This window comes from Thunnus thynnus, chromosome 20 (genome assembly GCF_963924715.1).
Source record: "Thunnus thynnus chromosome 20, fThuThy2.1, whole genome shotgun sequence".
NCBI lineage: Eukaryota > Metazoa > Chordata > Actinopteri > Scombriformes > Scombridae > Thunnus > Thunnus thynnus.
Genome location: NC_089536.1, coordinates 4,428,711 through 4,451,195, shown reverse-complemented (window position 1 = coordinate 4,451,195; position 22,485 = coordinate 4,428,711). Strand labels below are relative to the sequence as shown.

At 38.7% G+C, this 22,485-nt stretch overlaps 1 protein-coding gene across 2 annotated transcripts in view; it reads right to left on the bottom strand.

The window, feature by feature from the left end:
* Positions 1-21,683, bottom strand: part of LOC137171681 (transmembrane protein 150A-like) — a 30,760-nt gene extending 9,077 nt beyond the window's left edge. Inside the window, exons 1-6 of one of the 2 annotated variants that reach the window (XM_067575740.1) lie at positions 21,423-21,683; positions 19,067-19,148; positions 13,966-14,013; positions 10,534-10,620; positions 8,594-8,661; positions 3,964-4,091 (exon numbers count right to left, since the gene is read on the bottom strand). In XM_067575740.1, coding sequence (XP_067431841.1) covers positions 3,964-4,091; positions 8,594-8,661; positions 10,534-10,620; positions 13,966-14,013; positions 19,067-19,131 — 396 coding nt within the window. In that variant the 5' untranslated portion in view covers positions 19,132-19,148; positions 21,423-21,683. Of the gene's footprint in view, positions 1-3,963; positions 4,092-8,593; positions 8,662-10,533; positions 10,621-13,965; positions 14,014-19,066; positions 19,154-21,422 lie in introns of both variants that reach the window. The other variant, XM_067575739.1, reaches the window with a different exon arrangement.
* Between the last annotated feature and the right edge of the window lie 802 nt (positions 21,684-22,485).

Genomic DNA, 22,485 nt, shown 5'->3' with positions numbered 1-22,485 from the left:
GCAAACCCAACATTTCCTGCTTTACACCTTCATATTAAGAGCTTTTAAATGACTCAATAATGGGAGATATTTATTGTGAAGAACTGAAGAGATGAAACATGTTCTTCATTGAATTAGCAGAGCTTTGTTAGCAGCGTTAAAACCAGTCGACACAACTAGATATGGAAATATTTGGAGCTCTTTGTTCAGTGGATCAGTTAGAAATAACGCAGGGAGGAAGAGTACAAGCAGGAACAACCAAAGTGATGATGATGTTTGATGAAGAGCTGCGGACAACTAGCACAACTCCAACAGGTAAACTACTTATTTTACTCTGCCCTGCTGTGTAATGGAGTCATGACTCAGTGTGACTACCCCCAAAACATTGGAAAAACTTAGTGGAGTGGAGCAGATGACCATATAAAGAAATCTGCCATGAGTCAACGTCGGCTCAGGCTGAAAGTAGAAAAAAACATTTGAAACCGAGTGTTCAGAGCAGTCTGAAACTGGTACTTTTTTCTCACAGGGATTACTGCTACATATGTTTACCTCATTATTTGACACTTTGGCCACATTTAATATGAACATCTGATTTTGTAACATTATATATATATATATATATGGCTGAAAATAAGGAAAAGTGTAATAGGTCCCCTTTAAGGTCACACTACCACTGAGAGGCTGCCAGACAATTTCCAGACAGAACAAACAGAACATCAAAAGACATTTGCTTGGAAGGTCTACAAAGTGCTGAGAGACTGCAGGGGAGAATCACATCAGAGAGGCTCAGCAGCCACGACACAGCGGAGCGTTATTCAACCAGCAGAGGCGTCACATACATGTGTATTTAGGACGTAATCCAATGGATTACTCCAATTTAGAGATATAATAGGATTATACTTACTGAATTTGCAAAGGAGAAGACTAAAGCTTTGACTTGACGTTCAACTCCTTAAATATGTGACTAAAAGTCAGGACTACGGCGTCTGCAGAAATACCACATGGAGAAGATAAGAACTGTGATTGGACAGCTTGCACTTCTTGTTTTTCCTCCTACAAGTTTCTGTTGTCGGTGAAGACTGTTGATAGTGAAGACAACACCAAACAATTTGAAGAAAGGCTCAATTATCTTCTCATTTTTTTGTGATACACATGTAATTCAAGACATCAGAAGGAAGCACAACTTGAATAAAAATGAGAAAAACTAATAAATATTCCAGCAGTAAGTTAGACAGTGTGTTTATTTCTCATTTTTATTCAAGTAACACACATCTAGAAATGCTTTCACCACAGCAAACCTTCTGCTCACTGTGACTGTGGCTCTTTATCACAGTGAAGTGCTGTGTTGGACATTATTCAATCATGATGGTCTGGTGTCGTACGACACAGTGGTGCTATAAATGGATCAAAAACAACACTGAACTATGACCTAGAGATGGAAATTAAGTTTGCTAAGTTCAGATAATTTAATTCAGTACAGTTCAAAGACTTTCTAAGCGATCATGTCACCATTAAAATACAAATCAGTAAACATTTGTATCACAGTCATAACGCTGAGAAACGTATGTGTAGTGTAGTATAGTTCCTACTATGCAGGCGCCTACAGTACGACAGTAGTGTATAGTTCCACCTTTAAGTCCACCTAAATGTTCAGTACAGCCAATAGTTACTAAAGTCACTGTCACAACAAACAATAAACTGATGATTTTGCTGTTTTAGAGCATCAACAGGCTAATATGTGAGGCTAATAATAAGTAAAACTTACAGGCCGTTCAGTCAGCAAATACAGTTTATCAGCCTTGGGAGACACCCGTCCCCTCTGATGCCTACGTAAACAAACAGTAGTAGAAGGATTTAACTTCTTGTTCTCATTCTTTACTCAAAATTGAAACTTCTCAAATACATCTGTACATGTTCAAGCCTGAATCTGATCTGAAATATGCGAAATTGACAACCAGCGGAACAACTTTAGCAACAACCTTAGCATCCGAGGCTATAGAACGGACAGCTGTTTGTGTGTATGAGCGATGATGTAAAAGTAGAAGTAACTTTGCAAACAAAACACTCAGAGCAGGCTGAAGCCCTGGCTTTTAACTTGAACTTTGACCATATTTAACATCTGACGTTATAACAGTGTATAAATGACAGAAAATCACAAAAAGAACGATACGTCCCCTTTAAAACAATGCAGATGGTAGTCTGTAAGCAAAGTTTCAAATGCATTTATGTCTTCTGGGGCAGAAACCAAATCAGCTTTTTTTCTTTCAAATTCTGTGGTGATGAAATATCAAGAAATCACAGTTTTGGCTGCAGTAAATAGATTGGGTGGAGCAGTAGGTGTGATGGTAAGTGATGCAGAGAGTTGAAACCATTTCTTTTTCTGTGTTGTTACCATCAGTGAAGATGATTTAGTGAAAATCTCTGACCTGCAGCAGTGTGTTAGTTAAAGAGAGGCAGGACGGTCCCAGCTCTTTTGTGGCCCATCTCCAATATAACCTCCATATTGTTTATGAGACCCTCTGCTTTCGGTTGCCATGGCACTGATCCATAACTCATGTAACGTCTTATCTAAGCAGCAAGCTTACAACACTGTATAAAGTCTATGTGTCAGAAAAGAGCATTAAATGGGGAATATTTTAGCCTCCTACTTTATTCTAGACAAGAATAAGTACAAAATTGGATAAGCATTTAAATAAATGTTATTTACAGTATAAAGGCCACATGTTACGCTCCTACAATAAGAATATTCTGCTTCACTGTTATTAAACTACACCTGGATACTCTGCAGAAAAGATCAAACATCCACCTCAAGTTCAAACACTGCAATTGTGATTCACAATAGCTGGAAGTGGTGAAAATAAAACAGTGAGATAGCGATCTCCCTCTGTGAATGTTTGGATATTATGTAAGAAATTATGTAACTTACAATTTAGAAAATGCAGCCCTTTTTTGGAAGGAGATCTGTTATTTATTTGTTTGTTTTTCTTTAATTGTTTTTTTTTTTGAGCTGTTAAAGAAAGATTGATGGTGTGCCTCAACTTTAAATGGGTAATTAAAGTCATATAAGAAAGATTTATTTATGTACAACACATTTTATTGTGCCAAGTTTTCTTTGGGAAATTTCAGTGCCCAGTTTTCTCTTTCTCACCACCGTTGGATCCCTGATTCCTCAAAAAACTGCAATGAACTGCTAAAACAATCCAGAAAAAAGTACATTTCTATTAGAAAATATAATCAAGTCTAAATGAATCAAAAATGAATCTCCCTTAGATAATAGATTAAAAATAATGATAATAAGTATAAAAGCATGTGTCAGCTTATTTTGTGGAAGAGTTTGAGCTGATAAACTGAAGCTTTAAAGGACGAGTTCACAATTTATTTTTTTTAATTTATTTATTTATTTTAATTGTATTTAAACAACAGTCAGGAGCCCAAATGAACATTGAAGCATGTTTTTCTTGCTGTAATCATTCCTCCTGTTCATACTGACCATTAGAAGATCCCTTCATAATGCACTTATAATGTAAGTGATGTAGGACAAAATCCACAGTCCTCCTTCTGTACAAAAATGTATTTAAAAGTTTATCTGAAGCTAATATGAAGCTTCAGCGTCCAAAAGAGTCAAATTAAGTGGATATCTTTCAATGTTACAGTCTTTTTAGTGCCAAAGTCCCTCTTTTTGTTACTATACTTCCACCACAGCTCAACAGGGAAACACAAAGAGGGAATTTGATGCTAAAAAGACTGTAAACGTGTCAGATATCCACTTGACATGACTAACTCAGACTGATGAAGCCTCATTGCACAAACTGACTGTGATTAACATTGAAAGCACATTTGAAGGGGATCTTTTAACAGCCGGTATGAACAGGAGGAATGATTACAGCGAGGAAAACCTCTTTCACTGTTCGGGCACCTGACTGTTGTTTTAACTTGACTTGAAAAAATGTGAACCTGTCTTTTAATGCGATTGACTGTGATTACCTGGAAGTTTCCCACCATGATGAGGCCGGCGGCACAGATCCAAGCTGTGGAGAGGCCCGCTGTGTTCAGAATACAGTTCTGGTGCTTCTCGATCACATGAGCGTAACGCAGCAGGCCAATCATCATCACTGGAAGAGAGAGGATGACATATTATACAGTTGGGTAACCACGTTGGCGCAAGTATGTTCTCTTCCAGGAACTGTGCCCACATTACAAACTACATTTGAAATGTTTATAGTTTTCCTGCTTTCTCTTCTTGCTGAACAAGTTGGGTTTTTTTAAACAGAAGCAAAAGAACCAAACAACCTCAGGTTGACCCCTTACATCCATTTAGATTCAAGACTTACTTTTCATATTGCTGCCCACCGTTCATCATCTTTGTTTATTTTAAAAGAAGAAGCACCTGTTGCCTCCCAAATGCAGTGTTGATTTTAAGGTAAACAAGTGCAATTTCTACCTTTCACACATAACACATTTTACAAGCAGCAGGGAGCAATTTGTGGGCATATTTTGCCCCGAGTTTCACCAATCAGGCTGCAAACACATTCATCTGATTAGTAAAACCTGCTGAGATTTTACGCAGCTTGAAAGATAGATTTGCAGACTTTACTCGGGATTGAAAAAACTACCATGACCACATGGCCTCTGTATGTTTTTCAGGAAAAAAAGGGAACATTTCATTTATATTTTGACTTAAAGTTAACAATGTGTAACATATATAAAAGTTAAAGAGGTAAAGGACAATGTAAAAATGTAAATACAACATTATTTATTGTTAAACCTGCAATAACTGGAGGGGCTTTGGCCACCTGGGGGCAGCAGAAATAATCTGTAAACAAAGCTTTTCTAAATTTCTGTTTTTTTGTGTGTGCAAACAAATAAAATAAAAAACTAATTTTAACAAATTTAGGGCTGCAACTAACGATTATCTTCATTATCGTTAATCTGACAAAAAATGTCTTGATTAATCGGTCGTTTGGTTTATAAAATGTCAGAAAATTGGTGAAAAATGTGGGTCACTGTACCCTAAAGCCCAAGATGCAACCTAAAATGTCTTGTTTTGTCCACTGGAACAAGATAATTTTAGCATTTTTTCTTTAAAAAATGACTCAAAATGATTAATCGATAATCAAAATAGTTGGCGATTAACTTTCAACTAATCGATTAATCGACTGATTGCTGCAGCTCTGAACAGATTTCCTGAAAATGGACTAATAATACTTAACTCTACTTTTAATATCAAGACAGCGAGGTCACAGAGTTGCATCTGAAATGTAAAGTGATGATGCTGCAAATCTCTGCGTGAGAAGATTCCTGATGCTTGTTTACCAAAACGCTCCATCAAAGCCTCACAGCAGTTTCACGCCGCTCTCCCACTTCTCCATCTGACCATCATGCCGTTCACACATCTGGTGCTCATCACGTCCCAAACCGCAGAGAGCGACTGTTTTGATGTTCATATTGTGAGTCCGGCAACAAGCACAGTGGTCAGTTTTTTGATGATTGAGTGTAGGCGGCGATAAGACTCCTTGTTTTGGGTTGTGGGTTATCTGTACAGTTCACTGGCTGCGGCACAGCAAGGGATCGACTTTCTGATCCGGTAGGTTCCAACAATTACCATTCTTCTCATCTCCACTCACACCACACCTTCCAGTTACATAAACTCCCTGAAAAACATAAACTGAGTATTGTTTATGAAAGTGGAACAAAAAAAAAAAGGGGAAAAGCTTCTGATGATGGAAATTTCCAGGGTGCATGCAGGCGCTTTCATTTGGAGCTGAAGCAATAAGTCGATCGACAGAAAATTAATCAGCAAATGTTTTGACAACTGTTTAAATCATTCCAGTCATTTTTAAGCAAAAAAATGCCAAAAATGTCCTGATTCCAGCTTCTCAAACGTGAGAATTTGCTGCTTTTCTCAATATTTTTGGACAAAACAAGACACCTGAAGACGCCACTTTAGTCTGAAAAACTGTGAAGGGTATTTTTCACTGATTTCTCACCATATGTGGTCCTTCACTGTTTGACATCTGACCTTTGACCCTTGTGCAGGTCTCCCAGAGGTTGATGACATCACTGGCTGTGCACAACAAGTTTTGTTTGCACTGCTGCACATCATTCAAAAATGTGGATATCTTAACAGATTGCTGCTGTGTGAATCGGGTCCAATAACAGAAAGTTTACTCGAATATAAAATCTAAACAAAGATTAGATTATAAAATGTTCCTGTTTTACACTGTAATGTAAATATTAAACCCTTGTGAAGTCTTAAAACGTAGCAGGACACTCAGTGGGTGATAACAACCGCCAGACAGGGAAAAAATACTGAGCTGAGACAGGTTAATGAGCTTGTTAAACGTTCCCGAATTCCAGCATTTTCTCAGAAAAAGAACCAGGTGTGTCCCGGTGAGAGGTCAGATAAACTGCAGAGAGACTGAATGTTTAGAGAAAGTACTTCAGTCAGAACACTCACGTCAAAGTTTAATCATTTGTTACAACATAATACGCATTTGAGTTTGTGATCTGCACACATGATACTCCTTAAAACTTGACCCAGATTGTGCTTTTGGTTTAAATGTTTTCTTTACATGGTAGTTCATGGTGTTTAGTTCCCCTCGTGTTGTATCGATGGATGTCCACCGTCAGCTGTGTGTCTTGCTGAGATGAGTCTACGTGATCTGCAGCACTTCACACCACATTCATCCACAAACTCCCAGTTCCTCTGAAACACTACATCAAAAATGCAGACAGCACAGCACCGTTCAAACAAACACATCTGTGTGACAAATTACAAACACTAACTCTATAAATCTATTATCCAATAATCACTTCCATGCCAACCTTTTCTATTCAAATGCAAAAGCTAAAATTTGGTCAAATCTGAGACAAATTAAACAGAGCGCAAAACAACCGGATATGGTATGTTTCACTGGAAGAGATGAATCTCATAAAATCTTGCAATCTGTGTCTGGCTGTATGATATCAGTCTGGAGGCGTGTCATCAATGTGAAGTAAATGGTGAATCATAGCACTAAAATAAAAACTGATGTTTTAAAAAAAATATGCAAACACAGACATGTTTCCAACTCATCCATCTGCGCTGCTCTCATGGTTTGAAAAAGCATAAAAAACCAAGCCATGTCCATTTATTTTTCCTTTAAAACGTGCTTACGATGTCTTGTCGTCCAGAGTTATTATCATTTATAGGATTTCACACCGTATTCTGATTGGTTGGTTGGTTTATAGACGTGGGTCGTAGCAGCACTCTAAGAATTTGATCCTAAATTTTGGACATTGTCAAGGCTGGTTTATCCTCCATCAGAACTTGTACGATGTGTAAATCATAAGTGTTTGTTATTGTCCTTAACAACTGCACTCGAAGGCAGAGTGAAAAGAGAAGAGAGAGATGCGATATTATTCAAACACGGGGAATAACGGCACAGACGTCTCTCCTGGAAGCACACGGGCAGCTTCAGAATTTTAACGTAGGCTGCTACCGAAGATTTCACCACATTCAATCTCACCATCGTGACCCAAAATCACACTGTTTAAAGGGTTAAAGGGGCCTTAAGACAGACAGTGTTTAACATCACTAATGCCATCTTCAGACCAAACACACAAGATAAAACGAGGTAGAGCGCAAGCATAATCCCACAAAGCAGCTACAGAATACATCATATCTTCCCTCTCTTATGAATAGTTTTATTTTTTACTGAAGCCCTGTGAGGATCAGAGCCTGCAGTTAGACCAAATTAACTTAACCACAATTCTTTTCTACAGTAAAATGATCTGCGCCATTAATTCAATTTTGTTGAATTTTGGAAACAAAACCAGGAAAACAGGCTAACTGCTCTCTCCTTTAGGAATAATTTCCTCGCTCTGCACATTGTCAAACTTGCACTTTTGGTGCAAAGTCCCTTCAAGCCTCCAAGATTTAGCAAACACATTACGCCAAGTCACACACAACTTAATAGATATGAGCTTATTTAACGATTTCAGTGAACCGAAGCTCACTCGGGCAAATTCCCAGAGTGTAAATTCTCAGAATCAGGACAAAGTTTTGTAAAGCAAATACAGAGAAAAAAAAAAAATCTATATGCACCCTGCAAAGCGAGCAGTGAACCCTGAATAAACTGCCCAAAAATAGAAGGTCTAAAGTAGTATTGGAAAAGCAGAGTAGCTGCCCTGATGGTCAGAGGGTGAATGCTTGTGGGTCATGTGAGGCATAAAAATGCACCATTCATGGCATAGAGTAAATTTTTCCCCTCAGAGAGAGGGGTGGGTGGTGGTGGGGGTTTGAGGCAGGACCTGGCAGTGCATTCTGGGGGAACAGAGACTTGGCCGGAGTCACTGCAGCTGAAAAAACAAGCCAAAAGTCTTGAGAGCAGAGAACCCAGTTCAACCAACAGCGGTAAGATGTTTAAATGTGTGTGAAGGTATAAAAAAAAAAAAAGTGCTGGAGCTGTGTTCTCTGTACAGATGTAACTACTTTCGTGGGATAATTCAGCCTCTTCTGCAACGTTACTCCACTCCCAGGTGGGAATTATTTTTAGTGTTAATGGTAGATAAATGATCACTGTGAGATCACTCTCCAATAACTCTTCTCAACTACCCAGTATTGATTACTCACCCATAAAGGATCCAGTGCTGCATATGAGGCTGAAAAAGCAGCTTTCAGGTGGCAGGGTTCCACATTTACTGCGATGGAAACAGACAGGAGAGGAAGGGGGGGTGGTTAGTATGTGCTGGCCCGCAGGCTCAGTGGGCTAAAGTGCAAGTTCACTCAAGTTCTCGCAGGTTTAAAGTTCAAATCAGATACGTGACCGCCAGTTCTCTTTGTCATATACCCTCTTGTTGTTTATTTTTTACTGTGTGCAGACTGCACTGTTGTATACTCAGGCAGGAATTCCTTAAAAATAGTCACAAAGAAATAGAAAGGCCTTATATGTATGTTTAGTGGCTCTGTGGCATTAAAACCATGCCAGCAGTTTTTTCTTGGAACTCTGTTTGAGCAGAAAAACGATTGTCTATAAATGGAAAACGACAGTCTTGCTGGGAGGTCGAGGAAAGAAAGACACTGAGATCTTTATCTCTTTTTTTATCTCTAGATTATAAGCACCATGAGAAGTATGAGAATAAAACAGGAGGACTGTAACAGTGTTCTCTCATGTCTTTAGCAGGAGTGTAACCTCCTTGTTCATCATTCTGGGTTTCATTGTATGTTGTGGCGGAGAGGGGGTTAAAAAAAAGAGTTTCTTGTTTACATTTTGCAACTCAGTGTGTCAACATTTCAAAGAGCGGTGAAGGATCCACTGCACACAACAAAAGCTCTTCTTCCTGTCTAGGTGAAAAGGTTCCTCTTCCCCGCTGACTGCGAGCCTCACAGCCGGGCAAGTGCAGGCTTATCTCACATGTCTACAAATCATGCTCTCGACTGGAGATGCTCGTCAACTATCAGAGCAATTTAACAGGCAAAAGCTCAGTTACAAAAAAAAGAGAGAAGAAAACACAAGAAATAAGCTTCTGATACCTTTTTTCTAACACAATTTTGATATGATTGTAAAAACTTTGTTGTGTTCTGTCTGCTGGTTTAGACTTAACAGACTGAGTTAGTGCACAACAGGACTAATTAATGCGCTTTTGCTACTACCTAATTGGCTCATATTTCACATTTTGTTAATTAATCTCACTACCAGGAGTAGCATCAGTATGAAGTGTCAAGAAAAACACAATGTGCACTGAAATCTTCCTGTTTTTCTATTTGCCATCAGGGCCGGCCTGTGACATAGGCCACGTATGCGGTTGCCTAGGGCACCAAATGAGTGGGAAGTGGGATTTTTTGAAAATGCATAATGTTTTTCCTGCTTTTTTCCCCCATTAGCTTTCATGGATTCTCATCTGATTTGATTTTCCAAAGCCTTACTGTTCAGTCAGTTTTTGCACGGCAGCCATCAAACTTCATGTGCTTCTTCAGACAAAGCCTCCAAACACTCGTTGACCTGCACTTGCCTTTTTGTCTGGAGGACTGAGAGGACTTTGTCTGGACTGGAGGTACCTTTGAGGGAATTGATTTTAGTGCAAATACATATTTGAATACTTGGACTGGAGGTTGCACTTTTTTGGGGGCTCCAATCTAAATCTTTTAGGGCTTTGATTTAAAATCTCGCCTGGGGTCTCGAGCTGGCCCTGTTTGCTGTTATGGTTCAGTATTCAAACAAAAGATAAAACAAGAATTTTTTTTAAAAAAGAGCAGAAATAATACAACTATTTATCACTAAGAAAAAGAAACCAGACATAGCAGAGCACATAAAAATGCCTGGAAGAAACCACAGACCACAGTAAGGCGAGCAGCTTCCTTCACATCATTGGATATCCACGGTCACATCATGCGTATCCTCAGTCGGTTTCATAATGAAGTTAACCGCCGTGGTTTCAAGCAGCCTCACTGATGGCAACGACTCAGTGTCAACAATATGCCATTGTTTAGTTCTTTGAAGATCACATGCGGGAACCAGATTACTGACTATGACAGTGCAACACTAGAGAGTGGAAAATCTGATGTAAACTGACCTAATGAGTGGTATGTTGTCCAGGGTGCAACAGAGTACAGGACCCCTCTGTAATGGAAGCTGCTCCTCGCATGACTCATTATAAAGCCTGAAAACACACAAACACACACAGTTACACTAGTTTCCAATGAATGGAAATATTTATCCTGCAGTGCACAATGATATTTTAGACAAAAAACATGTTTGTTTCTTTCCTGTTTCAACATGACAGTGCCCCCACACACACAAAGTCAGCTCCATTAAGAAATGCTTTTCCCAGTTTGGTGTGGGAGAACTTGACTGGCCCACACAGAGCTCTGACCTCAACCCCATCCAACACCTTTGGGATGAACTGGAACGCCGACTGTGAGCCAGACCTCATCTCCCAACTGGGTGTTCACACTGAAAACAGCCCTGCATCTAAAAAAGTGCACAGATCTGCACTGGTGCAAGGCTACTGTCTCAGGTACCGGTGAGATGATGAATTAAAGGTAAACAGTAGAAAAACAATGTTTGCTTTTTAACTACCAGCAACGTGCATTTGCATGTATTTGATTGACAGGAACTTGCCAGATGATGCTGCATGGCGTTGCTGAAAAAGTGCAGCAAGGTGAAACTTTTTTGTCAGATTACCTTTGTGTGTGTTTTTTTTGCAGAGGCCTCTGTGTTTACATTCGCACTAGCATCCTGGTTATGAACAGGTTTTTTTGGAGCATCCTGGTCATGTTTTTCACATGTCTACACATGTGCACATCATCAAGGTTTCTAAATATTCTTTGTTGGTACAGAACATAACGGCTGAGATGGTGATAAATCAAGACACATCAGATGATCAGAAACCTATGAGAATCATGTAAACAGGGATATAAATAACCAGGTTTTTCATGTAAACACCATTTACCAAATATGATCAAAACTAGGACACTAGTGTGCATGTAAACACCCTCATTCAAAGCTTTTCAAGTAGTGCGAATGTCGGTTTGAAAGCCACTTAAAATGCTCTTGTGGCTGAATGGGTGTGAATCCCTGCTTTTTGGCAGCAGATTAATGCTTATTTTTTGGAAATGAGATGTTCAGGAATCACATATGGATGTAATGTTCAGGTGTTCTCATACTTGTAGTGTGTACTTCACTCTAAAGACAGATATAGTGTGTACAGTATGCATGTAGATCTGGAGAGATTTCTACAAAAGACTGAAGAAATGTTAGATTTTCAAATTCAAACTTGTTCAAAAACTAATTTTGGGTCCAACAGGACACATTAAAAACTCATCTTAATGTAGTTCAAAGTTTTCAACAAAAAAAATCCCCATTTTAGGCTAAAATTGTACTTTTAACCACTAAGAGCCACATCAATGATGCATAATGAATTTCTCATATGCAGGACGACTAAAGCAAGCAAACAGCAGAGTTAAAACTGTTAATGGTTGAGCGTCGCCTCTTCATATCTGGGGCATCGTGACTCCTGCTCTACGCAAGAGACGGTAGAAAATTAACCCAAAATATTTTTGGGTGAAAGGTCTCTTAAATAACAGTTAAATGCTCGGCTGCATGTGCTGTTTTCCATTGCAGATCTTCACAACTCTACACTGCTGCTGTCATCAAAAATGAAACCTCTGAGCTGCAGCTGTTTTATGAAGACGTTTCACTTGAAGCTATGATGCAACAACTACGACGGTGTAGGTTTATTTCATGTCATTGTGCAAGACGCCTATAATAATATACAATCACACTGTACGATATCATTCTGAGCCAGATTGTGTGATAAATGTTTGGCGTGTTTTCCCTTAAACTTTATTAAAAAAAAAACACACTTACAAAACTCTACGTCACTATAAGTCGTATTCAGAGTTGTTGGTTTGGAGTCTTGTGTCGTAGCAGCCGTCACATTGTGAGAATTTGGTCTTAAATCTCTCCAAGTGAGATCCAAGACCATCGTTTTGGATTGACGACCACATTTCTCTCACGATTATTAACTTTTGTCTCAGACAGTCTGAAATCACACAGTGTAAAGGTGTAAAAAAAGAAACCCAGAACAGAATAACATGTGCAGGAGCGTCCACATTCTTCTTGCATGAGAAATGAAGCAGTGTCTCAGATTGTGGAGTGATTACATTTTATGTTATTATATGTGTCCTTGTTTTATGATAAATGTTGTGATTCTTTGTGCTATAGAAATAAAGTTTGTTAATATTATTAATATCAGTCTCCATGGTCTAACAGGTAAACGTACTGCAGGTGTGTTGTCTCTGCAGACGTCTACTGATTAGGTTTTATCTCGCTGTAAGATAACCAAAACCGTTATTCGTGTATTTCAGTCTGTTTGTGTGATTTCTGTACCAGCTGGGAAGGTACTTTCATTAATCAAACAGGCAGGTGGTTTTTATCCATGCCTGGTTCGCACGTACCACAGAAGTCAGTCGATATCAGAGATATATGGCGCCGCAGCCCTGACACAAGTACGGATTCCTCCGTCCATTTGCAGCAATCTGTTTGCATTCCTCGTCTTTGCTGAAACTTCAATTTCACTCCCTCGTAAAAAGGCGCATTCACTCTTTCTTTACATTTTCTCCCCTGTCATGTCAACGTTTGCCCCTCACAGCACTTTATTTTCTTTATCTCCACTCCTCCTCCTCTCTCCGTCTCGTGCCTCGCTATGTTTGAATTAAGACTTGCCAGGAAGTGGGTGAGCGGGATCTTGTTGGTGTAGGTTAAGAAAAGATTCCTGGTGCAAAATAAGCCTGTCGTGAATGACCTTCTTCCTGAATCCGTGTTAGATAAACACACCAGCTGGGAAAAGATGTGTTTTTATTTCGACACTTTTCACGGTTTTCACAGAGGGCGTCTGTGTGGCGACGAGTTATTATCCACAAGAAGTGAGTGAGGTTATTTTCAACCAGCATGGACACGTCCACGTTGGGCGAATTCAAGTCTTTCCGTTGAATTTATGGCGATCGCACAGCCTCTAGTATTCGCGTCTCGTTCTGTCTGAACACACAGACGGATATGTTGCGGACTGTAGAACGAAAACAACAATCTGAAAGACGTAGAGCTGAGGGGGAACTATAGAGTTAAAGCAGCTTGAAGCAACATTTTTATATTAACAACGTATTAAATGACTGTTTGTAATGTGAAAACCTCATTTAAGGATCTTTCAGATCTTAAAAAAATTAGATTTTCCAGGAGGATGGATATGAATGTTCTGGTTCGGAGTTATTGGGGGGGGGGGGGGTAGGAATAGCTCTTTTGGGTGTGACATCACAGCATCAGTCTGTTAATAAATGTCACAGAAACATCTTCAGGCGGAACATTTTCACTCTTGGCGCTGTGTGACAGTCTTGTTGTGACAAAATTTACAGTACACACTATCAATAATAGTAAGTGTGTCACCAGCATTATATTACATAGTGTGTGTGTGTGTGTGTGTGTATGTGTATGTGTGTGTGTGCTGTACCAGTTATGTACTGGGCAGACGTGCTGGTTGTACAGGGCCATCGCATATCTGTAAAGTTAAAGAAGAGAAGAAACTTTAGTCAAAGAACAACAAAACAATCTTTCATGCAGTATCCGTACTTGCACTTGTATTTGAAAGCACCGTCAAGTATAGTGAGATAGTACAACATATTTTCTCACTAACAAAACACACGTCACATGAATCACCACTGTTGTCTTCCTCACTCATGTACGCAGAGCCCGCTGGCCGTATTTTAACCTGCAACTCTGACGCCAGAGGAGCTCCTGTTGCTTTTTAAATCCATTAAATCTGCCAACTAAACAATAACCAACCTGAGATAATTCATTATACACATGATTACGCTATGAATCACATTATAGGCCTCAGCTAAGAGTCTTATCCAGAAGAAGGGACGAAGCAGCAGGTGTTCGGTGTCTCACACTTGTAAATTCTTTGATTTGTCTCTCAACTGAAGCCAAATGTCACAATCTGCTACCAGAGGCTTAAATATATCAAGAGAGACTGTAAAAACACCTACAAGACACACAGGAATCAACAAAACAAGTTGCTGAAAGAAGTACAAAAACTGAAAATTAGACATGTAATGGTTTTAGCACCTCTACAGCATTGATCGCTGATAACGAGAAGACACTCAGATCTTAAGAAGTGATATTTCTGTACTTGAATAAACATAAAATTTTGTTTGAATTCAACTGCAGCAGAGGGATCAGATTTGGTTTGAACTATTGATCATTGCTGTAAAGTCTGATACAGAGCTGCAACAATTGCCAATTATTTTGACACTCAATCGTTTTGAGTCCATTTTTAAGAAAAAATGTCCAAATTCTCTGATTCCATCTTCTTAAATGTGAATATTTTCTGGTTTCTTTAGTTCTTTATGACAGTAAACTGAATATCTTTGGGTTGTGGACAGTTGGTCGGGACAAAACAAAACATTTGGGGACAAAATCTTGGGATATGGGCGACATTTTTCACCATTTTCTCACATTTTATAGACCAAACAAATTACTTGAGAAAATAATCGAAAGATGAATCAATAATATAAATAACTGTTAGTTGCCTCCCTTTTTGATATAACTGATCTATAAGAACTCTAATTTTTACAGCCATATCTTCTAATTCCTTCCCACATAAACTTCACAAGCTTGCCAGAGTCACAGTGCATACTAGAGTTGCGTTTCTGGGCCATTATACGACACTTGAAAGGCACAAGCAGACAGGTGTCAACGTGTCTGAGAGACAATACGTCTGCCAGAATGAGGGGGGATGGGGGGTTACAGACTTGTCTCTGACAGGGAGAGCTTTAGAGACCCTGTGTTAGAAATTCTTACGCCCACTTGACAGAGGTGTGAAAGGCTTCTTACAGAGAGGAAACTGTGTCAATCCACTCACACCGAGGAGAGAAAGGAACAAAGGGACAGTCGAGAAATCAACTTCAAGAGACAAGTTTAGTTGAAAAGTTGTGTGTCTTGTTGGTGATATCTTGTGACCACCAGTGGTGGAAGAAGTACCCAGATTCTTTACTTAAAGTCTCCCTCCACTCAAAATTATGTTTTTCCTTCTTGTTTCTACAGTTGGTTGTTTGAGCTTCACTGTGCAGAATGATGTCTGTGCAAAGTTTGACACTTTGAAGGCTGTTTTCACATTTATCTGCTGAAAGTGCAAAGTTTCTCATTGAAAATCTGACTTTAAAGGGCTTATAAGCAGGATTTGTGACATCACAACTAGTTTGGAAGTCAATCCTGGTCCAATATTTAACTCACACCAAGTATGATGTGGAAACTTGAAGCCTCCAGTGCACAAACACTGAGAACGGACTTTACAGTGATTTAGGAGACATCTTGTGTCCAGCTGTTAAACTTCTGAGATGAAATATATTTGCATATTTATAGATTCTTGAATTTTTAAAGAGGGAGAAGGAGTAGATGCTATTTTAAGGATTTTAAAGTGGCAATCATACTTTTTTTTGTGGAAAAACTATATCAGACACACATGTCAGGAGGGGATCTTTAAGTAAAAGTACATACAACAAAGCAAAAAGTGAAAGTCCTGCATTTTAAATCCTACAGTTGAAAGGAAATGTGTTCTCTTTACAGCTCAATCAGCTTTTCCTCCATTTCAGTTGTCTACCACGAACCTTTCTTCTTCTTTTATTTATTTACCGTTACATCCTCCCTCAATTGGGTCGCCAATGTCAGTCATAAATATCAAACATGTTTAAAAAAACTCTTTATGAGAACACCGAGATAGCATATGGAAGTGGGCCACTTCAGGCACTGCTGGTCTTCTTCTGGCCTGGACAAAATGGATGTGAGCTTGAAATGGCCCACATGTAAAATAGCAAATATGGCCCAAATATCCCAAATCAAATGTTTTGGTAAAGATGCGGTGCTCTCGCTGGATGTGGGCCAGTTCTGGTTTATCTGGTTTGTTCTTGGTTGACATATGGTTTGCTTGTGGCCCAGATCTGGGAAACAGGAGCGCCCAAGTGCCATCATTCCACACGGTATGTGGACCGGATGAAAGGACCGAAAGTGTCGACTGTGGGCCAGATCTCGGCCACAGCAGTTTTGCTATCTGGGCAACTGGCAGTGACTGGATCTGAAGACAAGATTTGAATCTTTACATATCATCATACGCTATATGATTATATCAAAACCGACTGACAAATTCATAAACAGCTCAACAGTCGTAACGTGCGTCTCCGCCTTTTAACTCTGCACAATAAGTTCATAATATGATTCAAGAATCACAGACAGTAATTTTATCCTCTGTTTCCACAGTTGTGAGGTAAACAGCAGAAATTCCGTTCAAGTTACAAACAAATCTAATAATTGATTGGCCAACACAGAGCGCTGCCGGAGCCAGTTTCAACATATCAGCCAGACGATCCTGCGGCCTTCTTACTGGAACTTCTGCTGTGTTTTTTCATGCAGCACTGAGGTCTGTCTGAATACAATCTAACCAATCAGCAATGCCAATCTGATATCAGCACCTCTGTTCTCTCTGAGTCAGTCAGCGCTCCTCCAGGTGAGTGAAGGTGTGTCTCTTTATCTCCAGATGAGAAGAGAAACAATAGACTACTCTGACCCAAGCTGCTCAAGCAGAACTGTCCTTTTGATGCCTCGGCTTGCACATAAATGTTCAGTTTCAATTGCAGCCTTTCCAGCCTTCTTCCATTATTCTCCCAAAGGTTAAGATCATAAAGGATGTGTTAGAAATGGCTGACAGTAACTTTAAAAGTGGTTAGAACTTCTTGCCTCTGGTATCTTCCTTTTACCTGTCAGTTCAAATAATAAAGACCAACAGAAAATAAGACATAAGGCATAAGACAATCATTTAAAAACAAATATGCCACATTTCCCTGTTACATCTTGTGTGTTCATGCACTATTTTAAGTCTGAACACACACATAAAACTACTGAGGCTACTTAAAAATCTGACCACAATTCATAAAACTTGGCCGAAAAGACAAACGCAACATTAAACCACAAATAAATAATCAGCAGAATAGACTTTTAAGTGTCTTAAGTTAAGTTTAAACAGTTTAGTTTACTATTTCTTTATCTCCAGTCATGGAATGTAACAAAGTACATTTACTAAAGTACTCTATTTAAGTACAATTTTGAGGTATTTGTACTTGAGTTCTTCCATTTTATGCTACTTTTTTTTTTAAATAAATAATATTGTACTCTTTACACCACTATATTTATTTGACAGCTTTAGTTACTAGTTGCCTTGCTGATTAAGATTTTACTTACAAAACCAGTGACGTGTTTATAAAACATGATGCATTGTTACAGAATAAACTACCCAAACGTATATGGATAAATAAAAATTATGTATAAGGGTTTTTTTTTTGCCAGATTCAATCTTAGATTTAGGACCTGAAATTGTCAGACGATAGTACTCTTGTTGAATTAAAGTAAAAAAATATTTAAAAAAAATATTGTGCTTATGTCATACGCTCCGCCGTAGCCTAAAACAGTAGATAAATTGTTTTGAGCATCACACAACCCTCGCGAAATGACTCATTTCACTACCAGAATTTGATCCAAAAAGGCAGTGAAAGGCTTCATCATTTGACTTGAATGTGACGGATGTTCATTTATATGTAAAAGTAGTGCTTTGCAGTTTTAAAATACTTGAAAAATAGCACTCTTGGTCAATGTTTATGTAGGTGCAAATTGTGTAAAGTGTGACATTTGTTTCAGTCGATTTCTTCTTTCTGTAATGGTTTTACTGTCATAACTGTTTTGGTCACGTCTGTCTTGAAAATGAGATTTAAAAAAGAGTAAGAAGAAGCTGTGGTTTGGTTACGTGGTAACCAGAGATGACAACACTGCTGGAGTATGGCATCCCATTTGAAAATGAAGAAATATGCCGTGATTTCTCGCACTAACTGCAGTTAAACAAATCTAGATTTAACGGATTAAAAGAAATAGTTCAATATTTCGGGAAATATGCTAAATAATTCTCTTGCTGAGAGTTAGATGAGAGAAAACGTGTTACATTTCCAGCTAAAGGTATTTACTGTTGCAATTTAGTTGTTTATGAACATAATTTCTAGGAGACAGGGTTGTTTTAGCTCCACCACCTGTTGATTCCTACTGGTAGTGTGACAGATGCTGAATAGCCCTAACAAGAACAGCTCTGCTCCTTCATTTCCACCATAAAAGCAGCTCTTATTGCATGCTGTTGTCATGTGAAGAGCTACAGATGTGACTGCTGTGTGTGGGCAAGTGACAAGTGAAGTAAGAAAAAAGGGAGGAGGTGCAGATGCAGGGACGGACACACAGACCAGAGAAGCCAGGAGGAATTTCATGGACGACTGCACTCCTACACAATCGTAGAATAAACAGAGAGCTATTACTTCTTTCCAAAAAAGGAAACAATTGCACATACGTGAACTTTGTGCAGCTGGTTGAGGTCACTGCAGTGATAACAGGCGCAAAGGCTAATGTACAGAAACTGGAATATTGAGATGTTTTTCTATGTAGTTTGTTCTACAAACACAAGAAGCTCCTACAACACACGCAAATGTTGACGTTTAATTACATAATATATCCGAGGTACTTACACAACCCATATTCCAGTGATGGTGAAGACCGGCAGGCTGACAGGAAGGATCATCCACAGGGACATGATGACCACCTGGAGAGCTGCACTACGAAGAACAACAAATATACTTAAAGACCTGAAGGAAGACGGCCAGGCCATGAAACCAGAATGACTTTAAGAAGGTTCCTGTGGTTGACTTTGCTGCAGAAACGAATATTACAGTTTACTCATGAACACCGCTTGCTCATATCTGCACAATATCCATTTTTCATATCCATGTTTTGCACATTTTTTTAGTAAATCTGCACATTTTTCTCACCTCTCAGGTTGATCTATTTATCTTGTGTGTGGTTTTTTTCCTTTTTTTCATGTATATACTGTACTTATTGTAAATATTTTACCTAGAAGGTACATCCAATTATCTGACCGGCATCAGATTTACTTTTCTCTCTCTCTCTCTATCTTTCTATCTCTCTATCTATCTACAATAATGTTTGCACTTTTGGACTATGCACTTTTAGGACAACACAACACAAGAGTCCAGCAACAATTAATTGATTAATAAACGAGCTGATTGGCAGAAAATTGATAACTTTTTAAGCTATTTATCAAAGAAAAACTCCAAACAGCAGCTTCTCTAATTCAGCTTTTCTCTGTTTTATATGATTGTAAATTGAATATATTTGGGTTTCAGATTGTTGGTCAAACAAAAGAAGATGTCACTTTGGGTATTTCTTATTATTTTCATTTTAATCTAAAAACTAATCCAGATATTACCTGACAATTAAAATAATTGTTACTTGCAGCTCAACACACAACAGGTCTAAACTAACTGGTGTATCATGGGAGTTTTGTATGAATCCTGCAGATGTGAAGAAAGATCCAAAGAGTGCTGAAGACATATTGTACTTTTACCAGTATTGTACTGTTTGATCATCACAGAACAAACTCTTAACGTACTGTTTTTCATGCTCAGATAAACCTGCAGGGGGGCCACTGCTGCTGGGCCCCTTTTGACCTCCGTTCAACCCCCTGTTGCTGCTATGTGTACTGTATTTTTATACTAGTATTCTACCCCAGACTGGCTGTGCTGCTATTTGGATAAACATTTAGGAATATGTAACATGAAAGCAGAAAACTGAATTGAAAAACTGGATTTTGACACAGGGATAGAGCCCTGAGATTAAATAATAAAACAGGTTTGTCTCTACATTAAAGCCCTTAACATCAGTCAGTGGATGTTGTGCTTTAATGGTGCATGTTGTCAATATTCTCAAACATGTTTTAATTCTTTCAACCATCTTGAAACTCTTTAAGACCACATGGATGAGAAGAAACGCAAGAAGGGAAAAGGAAAAAATGAAAATTTTAACATAAAAAAACCCCTCCACCAACCATTTGCTGATGAAGATCATGTGATATGATTGAAAGCTCCAGAAGAGCTACTATATTGTAAGGTTATTGTCTGAAAACGACTGTTTTCAAGGGTCATGAATAAACACAAACCAGTTGACACACTGTGAGCCTGAAACTTTCAGGACTCTGGGTTAGTTCGCCCTCTTTGCCCTGTTGGCCGTCCAGCCTTGCTGTTGATTTATGTGTTAAATGTCTACTGTATATGTGTATTTAGCACATTAAATGTGAAAACAACGAGAAATTCCTTGATCAAATAGCCAAAAACTTGAGTCATATCTGAAAATTGTCAACTTTTGCTCAGCCAACAGACAAAAACCCTGAAATATTCAATTTACAGTGGTATGAAATGGAAGAAATAGTCACTTTTGAGAGGCAGCCACATGTTTGACAGTTTTACTTTACAAATTACTAACAAACTTGCCAGTGATACTATGTTCCTATGGTAACTTACTCTGCAAGTTCAAATGATAAAAACCAACAGAAGACAGAGAAATCATTTGAAATTGAATGTGTTCACATTTTCCTGTTATATCCTGCGTGTTCATGCACTATTTTAAGTCTGAACACACATAAAAGTACTAAAACTCCTTCAAAGTGTGACGACAACTCTGAAAACTTGCTTAAAAAGACACTAAACCACAAATAAATAATCAGCAAAATAGTCTTTTAAATGTCAGTGATAAGTTTACTATTTCCTCATCTCCATCTAAAGCTACTTCACTACTCTAAAAAAGTAAATATTGTACTTTTTAAAGGTTGAATAGTTTTACCAGCACTGTTTATCTCCTTCATTATTACTGGATGACTGAGTCTTTTTTTTTTTTTTTTTTACCTGAAACACCTGTAGAAGCTGCTCGCTTTACCTGTTCATCTGTGCATATCACATAATTATTACAGCTCCTTCAGGGAAATCTGCATACAGAGGTTCAGTATACATGGAGTAAAACGTTTCATCTCACCTCTTGTTTGTACAGTGAAAATCTTCAAGCTCTGCTCCTCATCTCAGCTCCTCCAAACTCGAGGAAAAGTTGGACAAAGTGAGTCCGGGCTGCTCTGTCTGAGTTCATCGTCAACAGAGACGAGTGTGATGTGGATTTATTGCATCAGGATCAGGAGGATTAAGCGGAGAGTTTGTGTTTTCCCGTTTTCCTTCATCACATAGACAGACTCTCCTCCTCCTACAGCCTGATTGTTGTGACCCGACTTAGAGGAGCAGCTGGAGTCACTATAACTTTTTAACTCCTCCCAGATTACACACAGATTTTTCCCCCCCTTTAAAATGATGGACAGGTTATTATTTGAGTGTCTGCGCTGCGTTTAAAGCCACATTTTTACTTAATTGTTGTTAATAAATTGATCTGTTTTGCACTTTATTGTCAGCTTATAAACTTGTGCGTGTGTGTGTGTGTGTGTGTGAGTGAGAGAGAGAGAGAGAGAGAGAGAGAGAGAGAGAGAGAGAGAGAGAGAGAGAGAGAGAGTGTTTTTGTGCAATCTTCAGGAATGGTTTTGATCAGCTGTTGATGCGGGTGTGTTGTTTTTCGATCATTTTGTTCTCCGTCTAGTTCCTGGAAACACATTTCACAACCGAGTTGCAGATTAATTGCGCACAACTTAGTGGTGACTCCAGAGTATATTGTAGGATAGGCTATTAGATTCCGTGAGTTGTTTTGGGTGTTTTTTTTTCCTCAAAGAATTCAACACGTTTTCCGAGAAAGCAGATGCTGCCTTCAAGTGCCCCTTTGTAAGCTCGTGTTCCCGAGTTGGCAGATGTAAATGAGCCCTGTGTAATGTGATTTTTTGGTCGTAAAAATGTTGTTCTTTTGCAGTTTGGGAAACTTGAAGCTTCACTAAAGCTCAGGATTGTCTTGTTCTGCAGCAGGAGTCGAAACTGGATATTTTCCACGGTTAAAGTTTGAGTTCAACATTTTTTAAGCCTGCAGGCTTCGTGTAACGCTTTGTGTGTGTGTGTGTATGTGTAGACTGATGCCCCTTTGATTGTTTGCATTTCATTTACTTTTCTGT